Below are 21877 nucleotides of genomic sequence, written 5' to 3' on the forward strand. Positions count from 1 at the left end.
TAATGATAACTCATGTTGTAAAATGGCCGACGAGCGCTGCCATGTCAAAGTTTGTAAGGACTTTAAGTTAAAATCATTTTGTCAGCTTCCATTCACTAATATCCTTACCATATTTTAGCTCGATGGTACCAGTAGAACAGAGGAAGAAGTGATTTCTTAATCAAATTAAAGTGTGAAGATGTACCTGAAAAATGATGTTATCGGACACATTTAATAGCATATTAGAGCAAACTAGTAATTGAATGACAGTAACCCCGTTATTGACAATGAACTAGGGAGTCCCCACCTAGGGACTTCCCGCCTTTTTACACCTGGAATCCTACGTGATTCTATTTTCATTAGAAGTGTATATTTTTGATTTTCCAAACTTTATGACCACACTTTTTATTCTTCTGTATATAAAATATCCATTTCATATGCTATTTAATTGGGAAAACAGTTATAGACCTAAGAAACACATTTTCTCCAAGGACTTGGTTCAGATGAAACAGCAGCTGGTTGGCTGAATTAAGTATGGGAGGCCTTAAGGGAGTTTGTTTTGTCTTTGTAATAGCTGTAAAATCATTAAAAATGAATCAAAATTAATCTTTAATTTGCTGTTTGGAAAACTCCCAAGTTACAGCAACCGGTGTGGTTCTCGTGATATGACAGATTGTCTCCCCTGATGTGCTGCCAAATCTGGCTTTGAATGTGTCAGAAATTACAATGACCTAACCTGCGCTGAAGCCATTGTTTACCTATTAGTTATTAATGAATAATCTTCAAACTTTGAACACGTTTGTTACAAATATGTACCTTTAATAAACTGTCCATTTAAAATTAATATATGAATTCAATATATTTTTACAATTTGTTTTAATTAATCTTGTGAAAAGAAAATATTGATATTCTTTTAAAACCCTATGTTTTTAGAGAAAACAATTAAATGCAGAAGTGACTGAAAGTCTGCCTAGTACTAGCGAAGCTTATGCAAATCTAATATAAACAAACAATGATAGTAAATAATAATTTGGGATATATAGATAACCATTCAGCTCCCCCTGGTGGGATATATGAGAGATCTGTCAAAATCTATCAGAATCTGGCTGACCTGGCAAACATTCTCATTAGCAGAGGAAATCTAAAACATATATTCTAGGTCCGCTGTAACTAATTCACATCGCATCCGCAAAAAATTGGTAAAACTTGCAGAACACAAAATTGCTTAGATTTCCTATATGGAATTCCACAAAGCAATCCTTCAACACCAGACATTACCAACAGGCTACCTACTATTGTATATGAATCCAAAGTAACGCCTGAAAAGGCAGGTGTTCTCACCGGCCAGCATTCCTACCAATAGGAAAATAGACATGTATACATTTTACTGGTCAATGATAATGTGGAAAGCGGTTCAAAAATCTCACAAAAAAATCGATAAAAAATCCAAAAAAAAAAACAAAACAAAAAATAAAAATAAAAGTAACTCTGGAGAAGTTCATTCATAGTTCATAGTCCCCATTGTCTCCCTGGGACCTCTCTCCAATACTCCCCCCTTTAAGTAATTAATTTAAAGTACAGATGTATAAAGATTTCCCTTCCTGAAAGACGATGTTATCGGATAGGTTTATTAGCATATATAATCCATACCAATCCTTGGCAGACATTAATCCCGTTATTGACACTGGACTGGGGAATTCCCGCCTTTTAACACATGGAATCGTACGTCATTTTTTTCACGAGCAGTGTATATTTTTTATTTCCCAAATTTCCAGATCCTACAATTTATTTTCGAATATAGAAAATATCCATTTCATATATTATTTATTCACTTAAACGGCTACAAATGTAACAAACATTTTCTTTATAGACTTGGCTCAGGTGAAACAGCAGCTGATTGCTGAATTAGTTGTGTGAGACCTTGAGACCCCATGAGGAACGGTGTTCGAGGACAGATGAAGATCTGAATAACCACAGAGATTGAAAAATGAAACTTTTGATTTTGAAAAGGTTTTGCATTTCATCGCTTCTCCAGCATATCCTGACGAACAAATCTTGTGTTGCAATTAGTAAATTAGTTCTTTAAACGACGATTTCTTCTTCTTGAACAACCCAGTTTTTTCTTAATATCGGTAATTAATGATTGCTTCATATTGGCAAAGTCAAGAGACATTCCAAGCCGGACAAACGCTCTTAGAACGGGGTGGGTCACGGAATCATAGTCTAAAATATCAAAATTTATCAGGATAATGTTCTTGATTTGATACCGGGTATACAAATACCATGCACGCTTCCATTCCAAATCCCAAAACACGTTTCTCTCATTGTTTGAAAAGAGCATTAAAACAAATTTGCTGCGTCCCATAAAATCAGCAATTTCATCTTCATACGGAATACCTACATTGAAATCTCTAGCTGGGATACAAACGCGGTAACCATCCTGTTCAAGTGCTGGAAGTAATCCATGCATGATCCACTTATTTATCTCGTCAGTTGTTTCATCATATGATATATAAACATCATAGTACATATCTGGGTATGTCTTATATTTGCTTCTTAGAGTACGGAACAACAGGTAAATTTCGTACTTAAATACCTTCACGATCAACGAAATCCCCAAGATAAGAGTTGACAATACTGCCAGAGTAACCGCAATCCATGTCGGCAGCATCGACGCTTTACTACAATCTAGCAATTCTTCTGTTACTACCTCAGCAGCCTCCTTAGTACTGCGTTCGGTCTGGCACCAGAAGTTATTTATGGTTCCTTTTTGGTTCTCATGCATTTTTATCCATTCTCCATACCATGTATTGCTACAATTGCAGTTAATTGTAAGTTCTCCGAAAATGAAAATGCTTGGTTTTAAGTAACGTATATCTTCAGGTAGATCATTGAGTTCCGTGTTTCCCCGTAAATCTACTTCCATTGCGTTCTGTAGTTGATTAACAGCACGGCCCTCCATCGTAGTTATGGAGTTGTTGGATAAGACTAACTTCCGTGTTTGGTTAAGGTATCCTCGCCACTTTAAGCTGGATATAATGTTATTGTCTAGATATATCTCAAGGGGAAGATCATTTCTGGGAACGTGTTTAGGCATCATATCAAGTCCATGCCCTGAGCAATTTACGACCACACGATCTCTGCTTGGCTGTTTATAGCAATTGCAATTGTAAGGACAACCTTCAGTTTGTGGAATATCACATATAAATAGATCGTACTGCTTATTCCGTATCAGTTCCGGTATAGACTGATTACGTAGTTGTTCTGGGGAGAAGCAGTACATATCAAAATAACTTCTCCATATGATCATAAGGCTAGATTCAGCTAACTGAAAGAATGGCTCCATTCTACAATCACATTGGAAGGGGACATCACGAATGTCTATACCATAAGAATATATCTTCCCTAAGACTTTAAGGTCAGCAACACCAAGATTTAGAAAGTCAATGACACCAGAAATGCTGTTCTCAGTCAGGTCAATGAAACCACCTTGTACGATTTCATCGTCTGCTGTCAAAGTCCATCCAGCTTCGTTGACGATATTTTCAATGTTGTTATGTCTGTAATTAAGATTACAAAAAGGTCGATTGATGATGACATTCGTTACGTCAATTTCTGATAGATTATTGCCCTCCAGCTGAATATTAAGTATAGAAGACGTTTGATGAGACCAGGAATAGGGTTCTATGTAGCTTATCTTGTTATTTGCCAAATTTAGGTTGCGCAGTGACACAAGTCCTCGGAATGTACGATTGTAGATGAACGATACTTGGTTCTCACTCAAATCTAATGTATCCAATTTAGTAAGACACGATATATTTCTTATTTCATTTATATTGTTCCCACTTAAGTCAACATAAACCAAAAGTTGGTACTGACATATGTTATCTGGAAGGGCGTTCAGGTATCCAGCTTCGTGTTCCAGCTTCGCTTTGATACCATATCGCCCACTAACTACAGAAGACCCACGAATCGTCGTGTATTCCACATCCAATGGCTCTAACTCGCTCATCTTCCAAAGAGGCTGAGTGTTGCGAACGCAACGAATCTCTTTATATTTACTACCACGACAGGACGACTCAACGTTACAGCAGTTTTCAATGCAGCATAACTCTGAAAGTGTTGAGTTTTCTATAGTACACACTGAATATCCATAGGAACATGGATTGGTAGCAGTGATAAGAGTACTGACGTACGCCAACACTAGGAATCCAAATACCGATTTTGAATCAAAAGGGTCCATTGCCTTCAGGAACAACTGAAAGAAAATTTTAAAAAATATAAGAAAAATTGATTTATCTTTATTTCAATATTTGAAACTGTTAAGATAGAAAGGTAAACTAAGTTAAAGCAAGCGAAATAAACACCTCCCTATATGTATATTGATGTTTTCGATGTGATGAAATACAGGTTTGATGTCATCTGATCCGAAGGGTGAGGATGCCCTAAAACCATTGTGCTCCCCCGTCGTCGTCCGCCGTGCACCGTTAGATTTTCACAATCAAAACGCTACTCATCTTTATGCACAAAGCGGATTACTACCAAATTTGATGTGAAACATTATTAGGGGATTGCAATCATATTATATATAAATGAGGCTAGTCTGACCCAAGGGGCCCGAGTTGGGGTGCCAAAATGGCGAACTTCGTTGATTTTTTTACTTTAGAAATCATACTCTTTCTTAACATATGGGTGGATTACATCCCAATTTGTGAAGCATCATGGGGGGGGGGGGGGGGGGGGGGGGGGGGGGGGCAATCACCACCCGTGGTGGGGCCCGAAAAGGGGAACTTTTTCTGTAATGTTGCTTTAAAACCTCTCCTCCTAAGCTATTCAGTTGATTATAACCAAATTTGGGGACAGAGGAATGGGGTCCCAAAAGGGGAAATTAGCCTATAATTTGCTTTAAAGCACAAATCCTCCTTAATGTTTTAATGGATTACAACCAAATTTTGTTTGAAACATCATTAGGGGACGGCAATTATAACTAATATAAATGAGTCCGGTCTGACCCCTGGAAAAAGAAGGGCGGGGCCTCTAAAATAAGAACTTAGCTTAAATACTGCTTTAAATCGCTTCCTCTCCTGAATGACTGAACTTAGTTCAACCATATTTAGCATGAAACATTATTAAAAATATTTTTTTTAAAACGTTAAACATTACGTAATTTGTTTTCATGAAAATGTATCAGTAATCTTTGATCTGCTGTGCTATGATCCCACATCATATTCACCAATACTATTACGGAATTTGTCATCCAAATAACAATGAATATGTATTTTAACAAATAAAATTCAGCGTATTATTGCAATGATATCAGTATATTCTAGTCCTTTTTATGTGTGAAAGGCAGTGACCTGTACCAAGTATTGCATCCTCTCTTGAGTATTTCAACTTCCCTAAGGAGTATACCTTCAAGGCGCCAAGGGTTATATCCCCCTTCTAATTACATAAGTGCCCCGATGGTTTATACAAGGGGAATCCCCGAATATGTTTTCCCCAGTTAGGTTTACCTGTAGTGTTCCTTTACGGGGGATTGAATTACAACTGAATAATATAAGGAGGCCATTTTCCATTGTGGCAGGTTGTATATGTGTACTGTTGATTTTTTCATTACGGACAATCCATTATATTACTAATACCTGTGTTCTTTAACATGTAATATGCAAGGCGTAAGGCGTATTAAAAGAGACATGAATATTCCTCATGACGTCAACGTATTAATAGAAATGTATTTGAATGGATATATTTTACAAAACATGTATTTAGAGTAAGAATATCAACTGGAACGTTTTGCTTCTGTGCACTTGACAAATTTGTCAAATTTGTAGGTCAGAATATAAAGAATCAAATCTATGCACAATATCTCCAGTTTATCAATATAAGACATGTTTTGGAACAAATATTAAGTTAATGATGATTGTAGATTATACTGGATCTTATGAAACTGGGGAGTCTTGATATCAGTTTAACCTGCATGAGAGATTTGCGAAAGATAAAATATTTTATTTGGTTATGATTCAGCCTTTTAATAGTACTATAATCTCATAGTTTGATATTTGGATAACGACGATCAACTACTTGCGTTCTCTTGCAGTACTGTGTCCATAAAAAACGACAGCTATAACAACGAGAAAAATATTAGGAGGATACTGGTGAAAAAAGACACCCTTACCAGATTGATTTTCTGCGTCTCCAATTCTTGTAACACCATTGTTGCTCTTGATGCCATAAAAAGGTATTTAACAAATATATCACAAAATAGTCTACATCCCCTCTGTGTGATTGCAGGAGCAAGAACCACAACCATTTTAGTTATGTTATCAAAATATATTTCTACACGGAATCTATAGGGAAATTCATTTGGCTGTTCATGGTATTTTTATATCTTTCCAACACCCTATACGTGCTATAGTTATATTTCGCCACCTGTAACAGCACACAGGAAGCCCCAGACTTTAGCCTTGTGCTGTATATGTTTTCCTCTAAGACAATACCTACCGTCATATTGTAGGTTGTAGTTCCCTCCAAACACAAACGATCAGACTTCGTTAACACCAACAAAATCCCGTAATCCGGTTTCAAGAATATGACGTTTTCATTTGCAATCCTTATTCAATTTTGCTATACCATGCTTGGTTTTGCCGTATCGATTGCTGTGCATGTCTTCTATATGATATAAACTAATACCAAATGTCTCATGAATAACTGACAGACAGAAACATGCACATGCCACGCCGGGCTTTAACATTTTAATTAAACTTGACTTTTTATTCAGGTTGTCATTCTTATACCAGCTATATCCGTGTAACCGACCTAACCAAGCATGTCATTGGCGATATATTGTACGCATGATAGGGTTACGAATGTTTTACAATAGGGTATTTTATGAAAGGTATCAAAATGTGTTTGATTTAATTTGTTTTGAATAACTGTGTTAGTTCTTTATAAATGCTGTGGATCGAAAACAAGACAGGCTATTTTCTCGGTAGATAACGAGAATCTGATAATAAGAAACCTGCTCTTGATTTGCTGTCGAAATAATGGAGTTTTTGTCCATGATGTTGTATTTAGTTACACAAGGTAGACAGTCACGAAGTGGGACATAGATGAACGCACACTGCATTGCAGGATACACAATGATATTGCCTTTTACACAGTGTGGAATGTAAAGTGATATTTCACAGTATTTACAGGAATCCTCTCAAACGTGATTTTTTCCACCAAACACATGTGACATACTCCTACATCCAGCTTATGTCGACTGATTTCAAGGATTTTACAAATAACTGAATAATGCATTTTAATTAACTGAAGCCCAAAGAAATGTCTGAAATGCATAACTGTATTAATGATAAAAATAGCAGAATAAAAACATCACAGTCACGCAAGACTGGGCAGGCCTATATTACAAGCACCTGTCGGAATACGATCAACGTGAAGTTTTTGCCGTTTACATAACACGATATAAAAGGTTCGGATTACATCAGGGAAACATTCCTTTTGAAATAAAACCGACGACAACAAAACCTATTTATAGATAAATGATAAACGTGAGAAAGATGTTGTTTCAGGGGACCTCGCACATTTTACCGATACGAATCAACACCAAACAATATCCATTGTTAACTCAACCAACACGCTATGAATTGACAGTAAGGGTATTTAGGAGTGACGTACGTACTGTTAATGGGAAACACCCTAAATGACCGTACTGACTGCAGGGGGTTAACATGAAGTGAGATTCTTTGAATACGTGAATTACAATGTCCCACAGACGTTTGAAATTCAGACAGTAAATTGAGATATATATCAGATAAAAAGTAAGGATATTACTATAAACATAGGGTTTTCTAATGAATAACAGTAGGGGTAGCAAACAATACTGGCGCTATTTTTTTTTTATTTTTTTTTTTTTTTATTCTTTGTCATATCTTTGTAGAGTATAACCCCCAGGTTTGTTCCTGTTGTGAAACATTATATTAGGTACTACATGAGATAATGTCGAGTCGATAGGATTGATAATTTTTTCATTATCTTTTTTTTTAATTTTTTTTTTTTTTCAAAATTTTACAAATCGTGATACAACACATTTGATACATGTACATGATTTTTGTTACGCATTTTGAATTATGAATATAAACACTATTGTATTTATTCTATACTTATCAACCATGTAAATATAGACATACACAGAAAAATGGATTAACACACCAACACACCCTTTCTCCTGCAACAACTACACTCACGCACACGCCCACATGCAACACACACATAAACATTCACACAATCACATACATCATCCGACTACCTATCAAATTTCTCATCTTCACCACATATATCACCATCATTATAATAGTCATGAACAAAAACATTGATTACCATAGACTACGAATATATTATCTTATCGCTTTTCATCTTCCAACATAATGATGACAAGTAGCATTGCAATCACACCAACATTTACATCGAGAGAGAGAGAGAGAGACAGACAGACAGACAGACAGACATACAGACAGACAGACAGAGAGCACTCACAATACCATGCCCATGGGGAATATAATTAGGCTTTTGACCAACATTGCACGGAATAATCGGTTTTATGGGGATTCCTCTGATTCCCCATAAATCCAAGCACTATTTGAAAAGAATCCGGATGCGAAAATTGTCGCCAAAAGTAAATGTGCTATTTTTAGAACAACTGGCAAATTCCATTCTCTCACACTGCCGTAGAAGTCGGCTTGAAGAATTATGGGTAATATTCCCCACAAGACGACTTTATAGAGATAATTACAAATTCCCCGCAAACCTAAGAACAGTGATAATTATTCCTCATAAATAGGCATATTAAGAGAGAAACCTAAGTATACATCCCCATTCAAGCAAAGTATGAGAATATTTAACATACCATCCCCCCACCCCCAACATACACACTCACAAGAATGCAAATATGCCCCCTCTCCATAAGAACAGTGATCTTGACCTGAACAGTGGGCTGGGAAACACCAGATGAGGAATTCCTTCCTGTTTGCACCTCTCGCATTTATTACTACACATTCTGTTTTTAATAGGAACTATTTCCGAATTTTTAGCTATAACTCTTCATTCTGGTATCAATGAAGTACCTAATTCAAACGTTAATTCCTCAAATAAATCCACACAAACTTCATCAAATGATAACTTTAAGGGACTTGGTTCTGGTGAAACACCACCTCATTGGCCGATAGGTTTATTCTTTTCCCGCCAAAATTTTAAATTATCCAAAAAATTGAAATTGAAATGTTTTTTGTCCAATACTCTGACACATACTGACTGTATAATTAGCACACACACAGTACTTCATTTATTGGCAGCTACTTAAGAAAGCTTGAGAGAGAATAGAATTAGAGCAGACAGAGACAAAGAGAGAAAGAGACAGGGCTAGGATCAAAAACATATCATCAATAAATCAATAATGACCTAAATAATCTAAATTTTAGAAAAAATAAAAACATTTTGTATGTATGTATAACTTTGAAATAAATGAGAAAAGTAGTGTCAAATGTATCAATCTTTAGGTCTTAGATTGTTGAGGTTTATAAAATCATTATAAAAATGTTGAATATCTTATACTCACACATAACCAAGTTCTAATATTTTTTTACCATTTTTTCCATTCATTTTCTAGCTTAGCTTGAGCAAAATATCCATGGCTGTTGGCAATGAATCTCTGAACAGCATAGTACTCTTGTATAGATCTAACTAGAATATTGATATTTAAAACTTTATGAAGGCATCTTGTATTTGTGTGATCGACTTGATATACTTGAATAAATTCTTGAAAACTATAAAAGCTTGCAGTGTCTAGATATTTAACCAAGTCATTTATCATAGGCATCCCTTTATTGTACCATGATCTGTAAAATATAGATTAACAGTCGATAGTCAGGTTTGGATCATACCTTAGTGGTGTTTTCCCGTTACAGCTGGGATTTTTTTAGATGTCTTTAACTCTTTACCTCATTTGTTTTATTGAATCTTGTCCGTGCTTTAAACATATCTATCAAGAACATTTATTTTGGCACACTGAAATATATCCATCACCGCAAATTGAAAGCATGTGTTTATCAGCATATGTGTTAAGGATTACCAGGCCTATGATGCATACTCCTATCCATCCAAGTTTCAACGATTCTATAAAAGCTCTTATATCAACCATCTTCAGCCCCCATCACAACAATTTTGAGCTATCTTCTCTTAACCTTATCAATTTTACTATTCCATTGAAACTGAAGAGCAACGAATTTAATGTACTCAAAACAATGATGACAATCTACCAACTGGAGTAAGAGATCTTCTGCTCCAGGTGTTGATCGGACACTTTAGTTCAAATGGTTTCTTATCAAAGTTATGGTTATGCAACATAACATTAAATTCTATTCCTAGAAGTGTAAATTTTGTCTTTCCCCCATTGAAAATATAAGTCAGACAGAAATGTATCTCTGCTATGGCATTTTTCTCCAATCCAAACTACCTGTGTTCATTTTAAACCAGATATTTTAGTAAAACTATATAATTCATTGTCAGACTCTTTCAGAGATTTTTCCTAGCCATCTAATACCAGAGGTGTGTCATCAGCATATTTGGAAATACGAATAGGAGTATTATCTACATATATACCATTTACATAGTAATTGTGTCTTATCCGTATGCCTAATATTTCTACACATAGCAAAAAAAAAAAAAAAAAATAGGAGATATTGGGTCGCCATGACGACAGCCCCATTTTAAACTTTTGAAATGATGATTAATTCCCTCCTTGATCTATCGCTGAAGTGAAATTGGTATGAACAACTTTAACCGAATTTCACGGCAAAAATTGGGAAAAAAATCAAAAGTTTATCAATAAAAACCCAGAAACACAACGGTTATATGTCTGACCGTTTGGTTCAGGGTTCGAGTCAGATGACAAAAGAAAATGGAAACAAACGAAGGTATTGACATTGAGGAGGCTATCAATTGCATTGCTTCTGCAGCATATCGTGACGATTAAATCGTGTTTTGCAGTTAGTATATTCGTTCTTTAAACGGCGATTTGATCTACTTGAACAACCAATTATTTTCTTGATATCGGCAATTAACGACTGCTTCATGTTGGCAAAGTCAAGGTACATTCCAAGCCGGACGAACGCTCTTAAGACGGGATGGGTCACGGAATCATAGTCTAAAATGTCTAAATTTATCAGGATAATGTTCTTGATTTGATAAGAAGTATACAAATACCATGCATGCTTCCATTCCAAATGCCAAGACACGCTTCTCACATTTTTTGAAAAGAGCGTTAAAACAAATTTGCTCCGTCCCATAAAATCGGCGATTTCATTTTCATACGTGATACCTACACTAAAATCTCTAGCTGGAATACAAACTCGGTAACCGTCATTTTCCAGTGCTGGAAGTAATCCATTCATGATCCACTTATTTATCTCGTCAGTTGTTTCATCATATGATACATACACATCATAATACCTATCTGGGTATGTCTTATATTTGCTTCTGAGTGTACGGAACAACAGGTAAATTTCGTACTGAAATATCTTAGCGATTAAAGAAATGCCCAAGATAAGGGATGTCAGTACTGCGAGAGAAATCGTAATCCATTTTGGCAGTATCGACGGTTTCCTACAATCAAGGAACTCTTCTGTTACGACCTCAGCAGCTTCCTTAGCACTGTTTACAGTGTGACACCAAAAGTTGTTGCTCTCTCCTTTTTCGTTCAGATGCATTTTTATCCAATTTCCAAACCATGTATTGTCACAGTTGCAATAAATTGTCAATTCTCCAAACATGAAAATACTTGGTTTTAAGTAACGTATATCTTCAGGTAGGTTCTTGATTCCCTTTTCCCCCCGTAAGTCTACTTCTGTTGCATTCTGTAGTTGATTAACAGCGCTACCCTCCATCGTAGTTATAGAGTTGTTGGATAAGGATAACTTCCGGGTTCGGTTAAGGTATTCGCGCCACTCTAAGCTGGATATAATGTTATTGTCTAGATATATCTCAAGGGGAAGATCATTTCTGGGAACGTGTTGCGGCATTATATCAAGTCCATGCCCTGAGCAATTTACGACCACACGATCTCTGCTTGGCTGCTTATAGCAATTGCAATTGTAAGGACAACCTTCAGTTTGTGGTATATCACATATAAACAGATCGTACTGCTTATTCCGGATCAGTTCTGGTATAGACCGATTGCGTAGTTGCTCTGGGGAGAAGCAGTACATATCAAAATAACTTCTCCATACCACCTGAAGGGCAGATTCTGCCAACTGGAAGAATGGCTCCATTCTACAATCACATTGGAAGGGGACATCACGAATGTCTATGCCATAAGAATATGTCTTTCCGAAGACTTTAAGGTCAGTAACACCAAGATTTAGAAAGTCGATGATGCCAGACATGCAGTTTTTAGTCAAATCGACGAAACCACCTTGTACGATTTCATCGTCCGCTGTCAAAGTCCATCCAGCTTCGTTAACGATATTTTCAATGTTGTTATGTTCCGTAATCAAGATTACAAAATGGTCGATTGATGATGACATTTGTTACGTCAACTTCTGACAGATCATTGCCCTCCAGCTGAATATTTAGTATAGTAGACGTTTGATGAGACCAGGAATAGGGTTCTATGTAGCTTATCTTGTTATTTGCCAAGTTTAAATTGCGCAGTGACACCAGTCCTCGGAATGTATTATTGTAGATATAAGACAGTTGGTTCTCACTCAAATCTAATGTGTCTAATTTAGTAAGACACGATATATTTCCTATTTCCTTTATATTGTTACCACTTAAGTCAACATTAACCAAAAGTTGGTACTGACATATGTTATCTGGAAGAGCTTCCAGGTATCCAGCTTTATGTTCTAGCTTTGATTTGATATCGTATCGTCCATTTAGTTCAGAAGAGCCTCGAACTGTCGTGTATTCCACATACAATGGGTGTAGCGCGCTAATCTCCCAAAGAGGCTGAGTGTGGCAAACACAGCGTATATCTTTACGGCCACGACAAGACGACTCAACGTTACAGCAGTTTTCGATACAACATAATTCCGAAAGTGTCGAGTTTTCTATGGTACATACTGAATATCCATAGGAACATGGATTGGTTGCGGCTATAAGAGTACTGAGGTACGCCAACACTAGGAATCCCAGTCCAGTTTTTGAATTAAGATTCATTGCCTGCAGGAATAACTGAAATAAAAAAATTAAGAGAAACGATAAAACAGACAAATATGTTATTGATATTTATCTAAGCATTGATATCATTTTTTTAGTTTCATTGGGGTATGAACAACATTGCTTGCAAACTGTATGAATCTTTCTTCATACCCCTATGAAACAAAAAATAATTGACATCAACACTTATAATTAATTTTTGAAACTGATTAACAAAATTAAAATATGTTGTACAGTTGTATTTACAATTTAACTAATCTTATAAGATATTATATTTCACAAATTAATACGCAAGGTCAATTGCCTTAATGTGGCGTTATATTTTGTGCGTCATTTTTGGATTTTTTTCGTGATGGTATGAACAAAATCTAAACTAATCAGAAAGCCGCATTTGCGGTTTATTGCATTAATTATATCATAAACTAAATAAAATGAAAAGTTAATCCGTTAATTAACCAATACACGTCACTTTTGGCTTGTGTTTAATGTCATTCCATAGCATTCAATTACGACTAAGTCCGTATTAGGCAGTCGTTAACCAAGAATAATTGTGTCATTTTCACTGCGGATAATGAAGATGACGATATGGATGGTAAACAAATATGTCGATTTTCGTTACTTTCCGTGTTTCTATCTCAAATTGTCTATTGACAAATATAAATCATAATAATCTATAACCTCTTCTTGAACAATTCAAGAGCAACAATTGTGATGACTCAGTTTGAAGATTACAGTTTTCACTTGTAAGAGTTATTTCCCATTTCCCGCTAGTTGACATATTGACAATGTCTTATAGAGTTCCCTCTTATTTTTGAACTCTCCCTTCGAAGTAAAGTTTCGTTTCAGGTCTGTGCTCCCAAAATGTTATTGAATAAAAGAAATATGTTTCTAGAAGTTTACAGGTACACTTTGTTAGTGAAACTAAGTCCATCAGATTCTGGATTAATTAATCAATGTATATTGAAGTATTCTAAGGTATTTTAGGATGAAATTAAGTTAATATCTATTTCACCGATTTTCTGTTACGTGACATACATTTCCGCTTGTCTGCCCCAAACGTGTTTATCATATAATAATTAAACAAGTATTTATATAATAATCATATTTAGGTTAATGACCGCAGCGACTAAGCAGCGACTGATCCAAATACATGCATGATAACAAAATTAAATGTTTAATTTTGTTATCATGCATGTATTTGGATCAATATCAATTGTAATCTAATTTTTCTTATCTGTACCACTTTAATAAATTCATCAAAAGTAAACTGATTTCCCCCCTTCAAACATTTTTTTTTTCAAAAGTAAATACACTATTTGGAGGAAAATAACTTCCTAGTTATGAGATTATGATAAAAAGTCTTCTACCTCACAAGTATGTACGAAAATATTGTTTGCAATTATTGGTGTTGTTTTTGTTAATTGTAACATTTTTTAGTTATCTATAATTAATTTATATAATTATCAATCTGAAATCCACATACTTTGAAAAGCGAAATATGTTCCGACCAATGGTGATAGCTGTTGAACACAATCGCAATGTTGCATGAATCATAGAAAATTGTTAATATATATTTGTTGATTGATTATGTTATATTTTGCAGTAATATGATTATTTGCTGTCACAAATGCTGTTAAAAGGATGTCTTTTACTGAGGGGTTGATTAATCAGCTGGATGGAACTAGGGTTTTATTATACGTAGTAACTCCTAAACTGTAAACTGAGTGTAAGTAGGTAGGTGTTGTCGGTTGCGCTAGAAAAAAATACAGGAATCCGTTTGCAGCTACAAGTATACCTAACAAAACACTATCTTCTAATCTTCAATGATTACGAGGCAAAAACAGTGGTACAGTTATGTATTTAAGATACGGTAATATGTAAATACTTGTTGCCGTCAGCGTGTGATATCTAACAATATCCAGCATAATTGGCGATGAAGTCTACACTATCACTTACTGTTATTTAACGGATCATCATTTATATTAATTTGTCATCTCAGTCTCGGGTTCAGATTGATATTATCGCATGACAGTGGATTGTGTCCAGATATAAATAAAAACAGACGTAGAGGTCAGCTAATGTGGTCAAGTGAACTTTACCCCATACATGGATAATAGTTCAGTAAACCATAGTTCACTCTGTCAGGGACTTCGTCATGGTGTTTGTGCGAAAGCTAACACTTACTTATGTACAGTAGAATATACAATATATTTACAGTACAAAGTATGTTTTCACATTTTGTATTTCATAGTTTTAACCACTCTTATAAACGCAACGTCCAAGACAGCGTATTTCGGATTATGCTGGCTGTATAGAGCAGAATTGTGTCCCCAAACATTTTAGTAATGTTGTCAAAAATATTTTTTACATGGGTGTTCAAACGCTTAATTCGCCCCGTGGCTACATATGTATATTTCGCTCTCAATATATACACACACAACACACAAACGAAACAAAAACAAAAGCAGTTAAAAGCCTCGGGTTGTATATGTTATTTTTTTCAATTAAGACAATACGTACCGTCATATTCTGGGTTATGGTTCCGTTTCTTAGAACTCCAGACACAATAACAATCTCATATTTCATCAAACTAGAAAAATAAGACGTATTAATTTAGAACCCTTATTCTATTTTGATATATAACATTTCTTTCCGTTTCGATTGCAGTGTTTGCCCTCGATATGAAAAACACCAATGCTAAATGTCAAATAAACGAATAAGTGACAGACAGAAACATGCACGTGACACGGCATGCATTAACATTATAATTGAACAACCAATTTATCACGGGTGTCATTCTTATACCTCAATATCCTGGTCACCCATACAGACACCCGGAAGCATTGTTAGTTTACGACTGTTTTATTATTATAGTTTTATGATTCATAAAATTTTACACGGGTAATATAGTTTGAGATTTCATTTTAGAAATAATATGAAGAGGAAACTCATGCGCAAATGTTCTTAATTTAGGTTTTCACTAGAATTCATCATGTCGGATAAAAAAACTTATCTGGAAATCTATCAAATAGCATGATATTTGAGACTTTTATTTTTATAACTGTTTAGGGTTATCTAAGGCGAACTAGAACTGTTAGTCATATAATTGCACAAACATTTATCTTCAATTGAATTTCACTCAGGTAAATACAACATGCTCATTTGGAAGCATGCATACCAAGGATGACATGGAAACAGGTATTAAAGTCAGTTTATAGCCCTTCTCTTCAAACGTAACAATCAGCTGATATTACATGTGCACCCGTTATATCAATAGCTTATGAAGTAATTACATTTAAAGGGATAAATAGTGAAGCGATAAGAGGTGTGTATACATTTGATGGATGAAATCGGACATGAAAATCAAATATAAATGGGGGAGAGCAATAATAGTAAGAGTTTGTATGGAGTCATTTAATTATTTCATTATAACAGTAGGACTTCTCCGGACCAATTATGCACTGTTGATGATTATTTGGTCGGTTTAGAGAGGATTCGGTATGGAGAAGTGATCCATTTTGACCGGTCGGGATACGCCAGGATTGGGGATGAGTATTTATCGGATAGCGTTTTGTATCTTGGAAGCATTGTGTGAATTTGTCTCGCTGCAAAATTAACCCGCTTCGGGACCTCATGCAAATTAAATGCGAAATTCCGGCTATCTAACTATATGTGTTTTCTTATGGTAAACATGTCATGATGCATGTTGATGTACATGGTTTCATCTTGTCCGTTTTGATAAGTACAAAATGAAATAATAATGCTCCTTTAGTCGTTTGTGTTATGTACCAATTTACCTAATACACGCGAACGCCCCAAAACAAAGATTACGACAGCAATCGCCACATGTGTTGACCTCACGGTTGGTTGGCGGTCACTTGTCATGTTCGCACAGGTCAGGCGGGTTTACAGAAGTAATTTTGGGTGTACTTTAACCATTTGTTTTTTTTATAAATATGATACAGAAGTAATTTTGGGTATATTTTAACCATTTGTCTTTTATAACTTTGATAAAGAAGGATCGATTCCGAACAATGCCATTTTCAAGAAGTGATCGGTTTTGAGAAGGATCGGTTTCGTGAAGTTGCATTGTAATTATTTTAAATATTCTACTCGATTTTATTAACTTTTGAATAGCTATAAATATTTCAACATTTTAACCATACCCCAAAGATACATTCCCATTGACACAAGGGTTCATCATAGCCAGGGGGTGTGCAACTGACACTTTATTTGCCGATCAGTCCACCAAGATGGCCGCCATGGCCTCTGATTTCTCCAAAGTTAGATATTGCCCGATTTTGATGAAATTTGGTATGTAGGTTCATTATGAGCTACCGGCCACTCTCGTAACCTAATTTTCATATTTTATCAAAATGGCCCCTTTTCCTGGCTTCTAATGGGTCAAAATTTAGATATTGTCCGATTTTGATGAAATTGGTATATAGGGATTTTGAGGGATGCCGAACACAAAAATACGACTGCCGGGGCGTTTAGGGGACTTTTGTAATGGTATCCTATTGCAATTAGTACTTGATATATTTGGCATGTACAATTTGCTAAGTCCTGTTCACTTGTGAGTCGCTTGTGCATTTCCATTATGGAGGGTGGTTAAATGAGGCAGAAGGAAAACAAGGAAACGAGGACGATATTTAGAGTGAACAACTAGACAGCTGTTTAGTTCAGGAAGACCTGAGTGAACTTTTAGAGATAAGACCGTGCAGTTTGATTCAGATTGGAAGTGGGAAGATTTAGAAACTAAACATTGATATTATCTTCGTGCAGGTAAGTTGGCAATTTATTTCAACTTTCAATATTCAAACAGACGTGAGCATTATCTGTTTGATATTATCAATCTGACTTTTATATATTTAAGCATTAAAACTGAATTCCTTTTCGGGTAATATGAGGAAATATAAACGCAAATTGCAATACAGGAATATAACATAAACCACGTAATTAATGCTTATATTTACATTTCCTACAGTGCCTAAGTGCATGAAAAAAAATTAATACGACAGAAAATAAAGTAAAGCCTCTGGAATTTTAAAGTAGCATAACAGCCTATAGCGTATGCTTCTGTTCCCGAGACAGTAATTTTCACACGCTTTATCTTGGAGCTTGGACTTTAGATTACAGTCCATGGAACAGCTATCTTAAATAGCAAATAAATTTAAACCTTTACATATATTGTGCTGTTCTTGTCTAAATGTTCAGCAAAACCACAATTTCGATAATTACAGGTATCACTATCATTGATCTATATAAATGAGATATTGTGTTTATTTCTTAATATTGAGAACACATGTTCAGTTAATTTGAAAACTGAGTGATGCAGTTGTCATCGAAAATATGTCTGCGTTGATTTGTTTGGTGAAATGATATAGAAATTGCTGTTATAAATTGCACTTTTTCAGACAATATAGAAAAAGAACTTGACATTCTCACAAACACCAATGGCAGAGAGTTAGTTATCTAAAGCCTCTATATCTATCATGTCGGCACTTACCTTATCAATTTTTAAACAAATGTATTTATTGCAATTTCGCCAGTGAAATATAGAAATTTATCAAACTCATAAAACTTATATTTTCACTACAGCTATGAGCAGTGAAAAAATAAGATTTTGCAGTGAAAATATAAGTTTTTGACCAATCAGAGCTTACCTTTGTATTCACCTGAATGAGACGATTTTACCAGTCGAAGCGGAGATAGATAAATTGGTTATTTTGCTGTGTTTCTGAAATATTTTGACTAGTTTTTGACAAATTACTCACTTGACGTTAGCTTTTCATGGAAAAATTCTCCGATAACAGCAGAAAACGCTTAAATTGCGCTGATCAGTCCTTTCAAAATGGCGCCGTCAAGTTGACGTGGAATAACGTCACAAAGAGATGACGTCATTACTAATTCCCGCACTTTTTGACACTATTAATTTTCGATGTTTTCAATTTTGTTTTTAAGTATATGAAATGCAATAAAAAGAAAATCTAACATATATTACACTCGTATGACAGAATATTTCGATATTTTTCACTCGTGAAAATATCGATATTCTGACATACTCGTGAAATGTTATATCAAATGGGAAACAATTCAATATCCTCTATATATGTTTACAATATATAATAATTTCATACCCTATACAACTATTTATGAATTAAAATGTTTGCTATTACTGTGCCCTATTCGTCGAATTATAACATATATATATTTCATTTAATTTTTCACATGAAAAACCAAAAGGATAAGAAGAAAAAAATCATATATGTGTGTCTATGTGCACACTGCCATAGCTTTTCACTTGAAATCTGCTTTTTCAACGAATATTTTCACATCCTATGTAAAAGGTTGATACTGTTTTGGAAGTAGAGAATCTTTGGGTGACATTAAACGTAATCTGAGAGAAATGGCATTGTTATTGAAAACATATCCAAGCATTTATGAATAACAATAGTTGCTCTTGCTGTGTCGTAATCGTGAAATGATAACATGTACATGTTTAATTTTACAATTGCACATTAAAATCCAAAAGGATTTAGAAAGATGGACAAAACGATCTAAATCCTCTCAAGTGTTATATTTATATGTATTGTATGTGTGTACACTTATCAATTTTCTTTATGGTAGTGAAGTAGATATTTTTGCATAAATAGGCTGAAGTTATCTTTTCACCAGTAATAAAAATAGTGCTGATAACTGTACAACTTGGTAGTATTCACTTGTAAGTGCACTTTGACAGTTTAACAATATATGATACATCGTGCAATGTGCAAACGATGTGAAAGATGACATTAGCAATCTAATTATAGGGTTAAAGTCTCTGAGCACTTTCTATTGCAGGATATATAATATTTTGCACTTGTTACTTTGAATATTTCTGCTGGTTTTATTTTGTTAATGATGATTAACTAGTTTACACCAATATGGAGCCAGTATGTGAATAATTATTTGAAAAAATGAGCATATGAAATAGACGTGCCCTTTCTGTAATGAATTTTTTCATAAATCCGTTCACAGTATGGCCGATATGACTTTAAGACGCATCTCGTTACTTCTGGCATGGATGGTCATTAGCTTTGGTCTAGCAGCTGGAGAAACAGATTCCAAAACGGTCGCCTCGCCTGAATCATCGAGGAATATCTCACCGTCTGTGTCTGATCTAATGAAACGCTTGGACGAAATGGAACGCCGCCATGATGATGACGTCAGTATTCTTCAAAGACGCATCGGCGCTTTGGAGAGTCAACACGCCAGCGATGTGCGACAAATGGGAACTCGCGATAACAAAATAAACAGTTTAGAAAATCAAATCAAACATCTTAACGGCCTGGTCAGTAAGCTTATTGGGAAACAAAAGTGGCCAGTGGAGAGTCTTAACAATGCGAGTGAGGATGGTCGAAAGGATGACACCTTTGACACCCACCAAGAAAGTAACAGTATGGATAGCCGAGGTACAGACCCCGATAGCCAGAGCAGAATCGCCCGAGTGGGTAAGTAGGCTTTCTTGAAATTGTTTGATCTATTCCATTGATATTAATTTCATATATGACCAGTTAACTATATTTATAGAACAAGCTTGTTCACGGATGATTGAAGATAAAATATAGTTCGAGTATTATACACTTTATTTATGGAGAGAAATGAGATTACCCTATATCACGATTTACGATAATTGGTTACAACATGGTGGACATAAGATCTTATTTCGTCAGTCCATTCCCTTGTGTTATATGCAGAAAGATGTGTAAGGTTCTTATGGAAATAATTCCTTTGTCGCCGCTCAGGTAGACTTGAACAGGACGCTGAAGATGGTGGTTAATCCTCAGCAACAAATTTTCAACTCTCTTTCTAACATCTGCAAGCGTGTGATTCTGTTTGTCATATTTTGCCTGCGTATTATCGTTTTTGTGTTACAATTACAATTTCATTACAGTATTCTCTCACTGATTTCGGTTGACCTTTGGTCAAAAATAACTATTGTTATTCATCCATTGCAGCTACACCTGTCAATAACGGTATTGGTTTCCATGCCATTCTGGGACATGTCCTAGAAAACCCTGGCCTTGGTCAAGCGATTCCCTTTCGTAATGTCATCACAAATATCGGTAATGCCTATAGCTCTAACACTGGGATCTTCCACTGTACCCAGACTGGGGTTTATTTTTTCAGTTTCACGTTGTCCCTATCCACAAATGAAAGGGTAGACGGACATATCAATAGGAATGGTCAAATGATATCTGCTACAACATGCGGGAACGACTCTCACTGGAGTAGCTGCACAGGAACAGCCGTTGTTGAACTCTCCGAGGGCGACGAGGTTTGGGTAGTAATAGTCGTCAAACATCAATCATCTGTTCATCTGGAACCAGTATTTTCATTGTTTTCTGGTTTCCTACTTACCTATTCATAATTAGAATGAACGCTGCTAAAGCGTACAGTTGTGTAATTTTGGGTCCGGTTTCATCATCATTCCCAAGCTGAAAGAAAAATGTATTTATACATCTAACACAAGGGAAAATAGCTATAGTTTCCCATTGAACAGGAAAATGCTTCCCTATGGGAACATAATTACGTTTAGTAATGGTCTGAAATTGTGGAACGTTGATGAAATCGGTTCTGTGTAACATGACCGTGTATTCAATAAAGAAAAATGAAATACAACTCGATGTTTATTTGATGC

The 21877-nt window shown here is 35.3% G+C and overlaps 3 protein-coding genes across 3 annotated transcripts; 1 reads left to right on the top strand and 2 right to left on the bottom strand.

The window, feature by feature from the left end:
• Positions 1-1197: 1197 nt before the first annotated feature.
• Positions 1198-6666, bottom strand: LOC117337065 (protein toll-like). The gene is made up of 2 exons (XM_033897847.1): positions 6481-6666; positions 1198-4237 (listed from the first exon to the last, which is right to left on the bottom strand). Exons 1-2 carry the CDS (start codon positions 6484-6486, stop codon positions 2054-2056), a joined length of 2190 nt encoding a protein of 729 aa, XP_033753738.1. The 5' UTR covers positions 6487-6666; the 3' UTR covers positions 1198-2053.
• A 4001-nt stretch (positions 6667-10667) lies between these two features.
• Positions 10668-13202, bottom strand: LOC117337166 (protein toll-like). The gene has a single exon (XM_033898012.1). The coding sequence runs from the start codon at positions 12558-12560 to the stop codon at positions 10974-10976; it is 1587 nt and encodes a 528-aa protein (XP_033753903.1). The 5' UTR covers positions 12561-13202; the 3' UTR covers positions 10668-10973.
• A 4365-nt stretch (positions 13203-17567) lies between these two features.
• On the top strand, positions 17568-21869 carry LOC117337719. The gene is made up of 3 exons (XM_033898816.1): positions 17568-17979; positions 20215-20687; positions 21195-21869. Exons 2-3 carry the CDS (start codon positions 20216-20218, stop codon positions 21605-21607), a joined length of 885 nt encoding a protein of 294 aa, XP_033754707.1. The 5' UTR covers positions 17568-17979; position 20215; the 3' UTR covers positions 21608-21869.
• The last annotated feature ends 8 nt before the right edge of the window (positions 21870-21877 follow it).

The sequence above is a fragment of the Pecten maximus genome, chromosome 11 (assembly GCF_902652985.1).
Source record: "Pecten maximus chromosome 11, xPecMax1.1, whole genome shotgun sequence".
Lineage (NCBI taxonomy): Eukaryota > Metazoa > Mollusca > Bivalvia > Pectinida > Pectinidae > Pecten > Pecten maximus.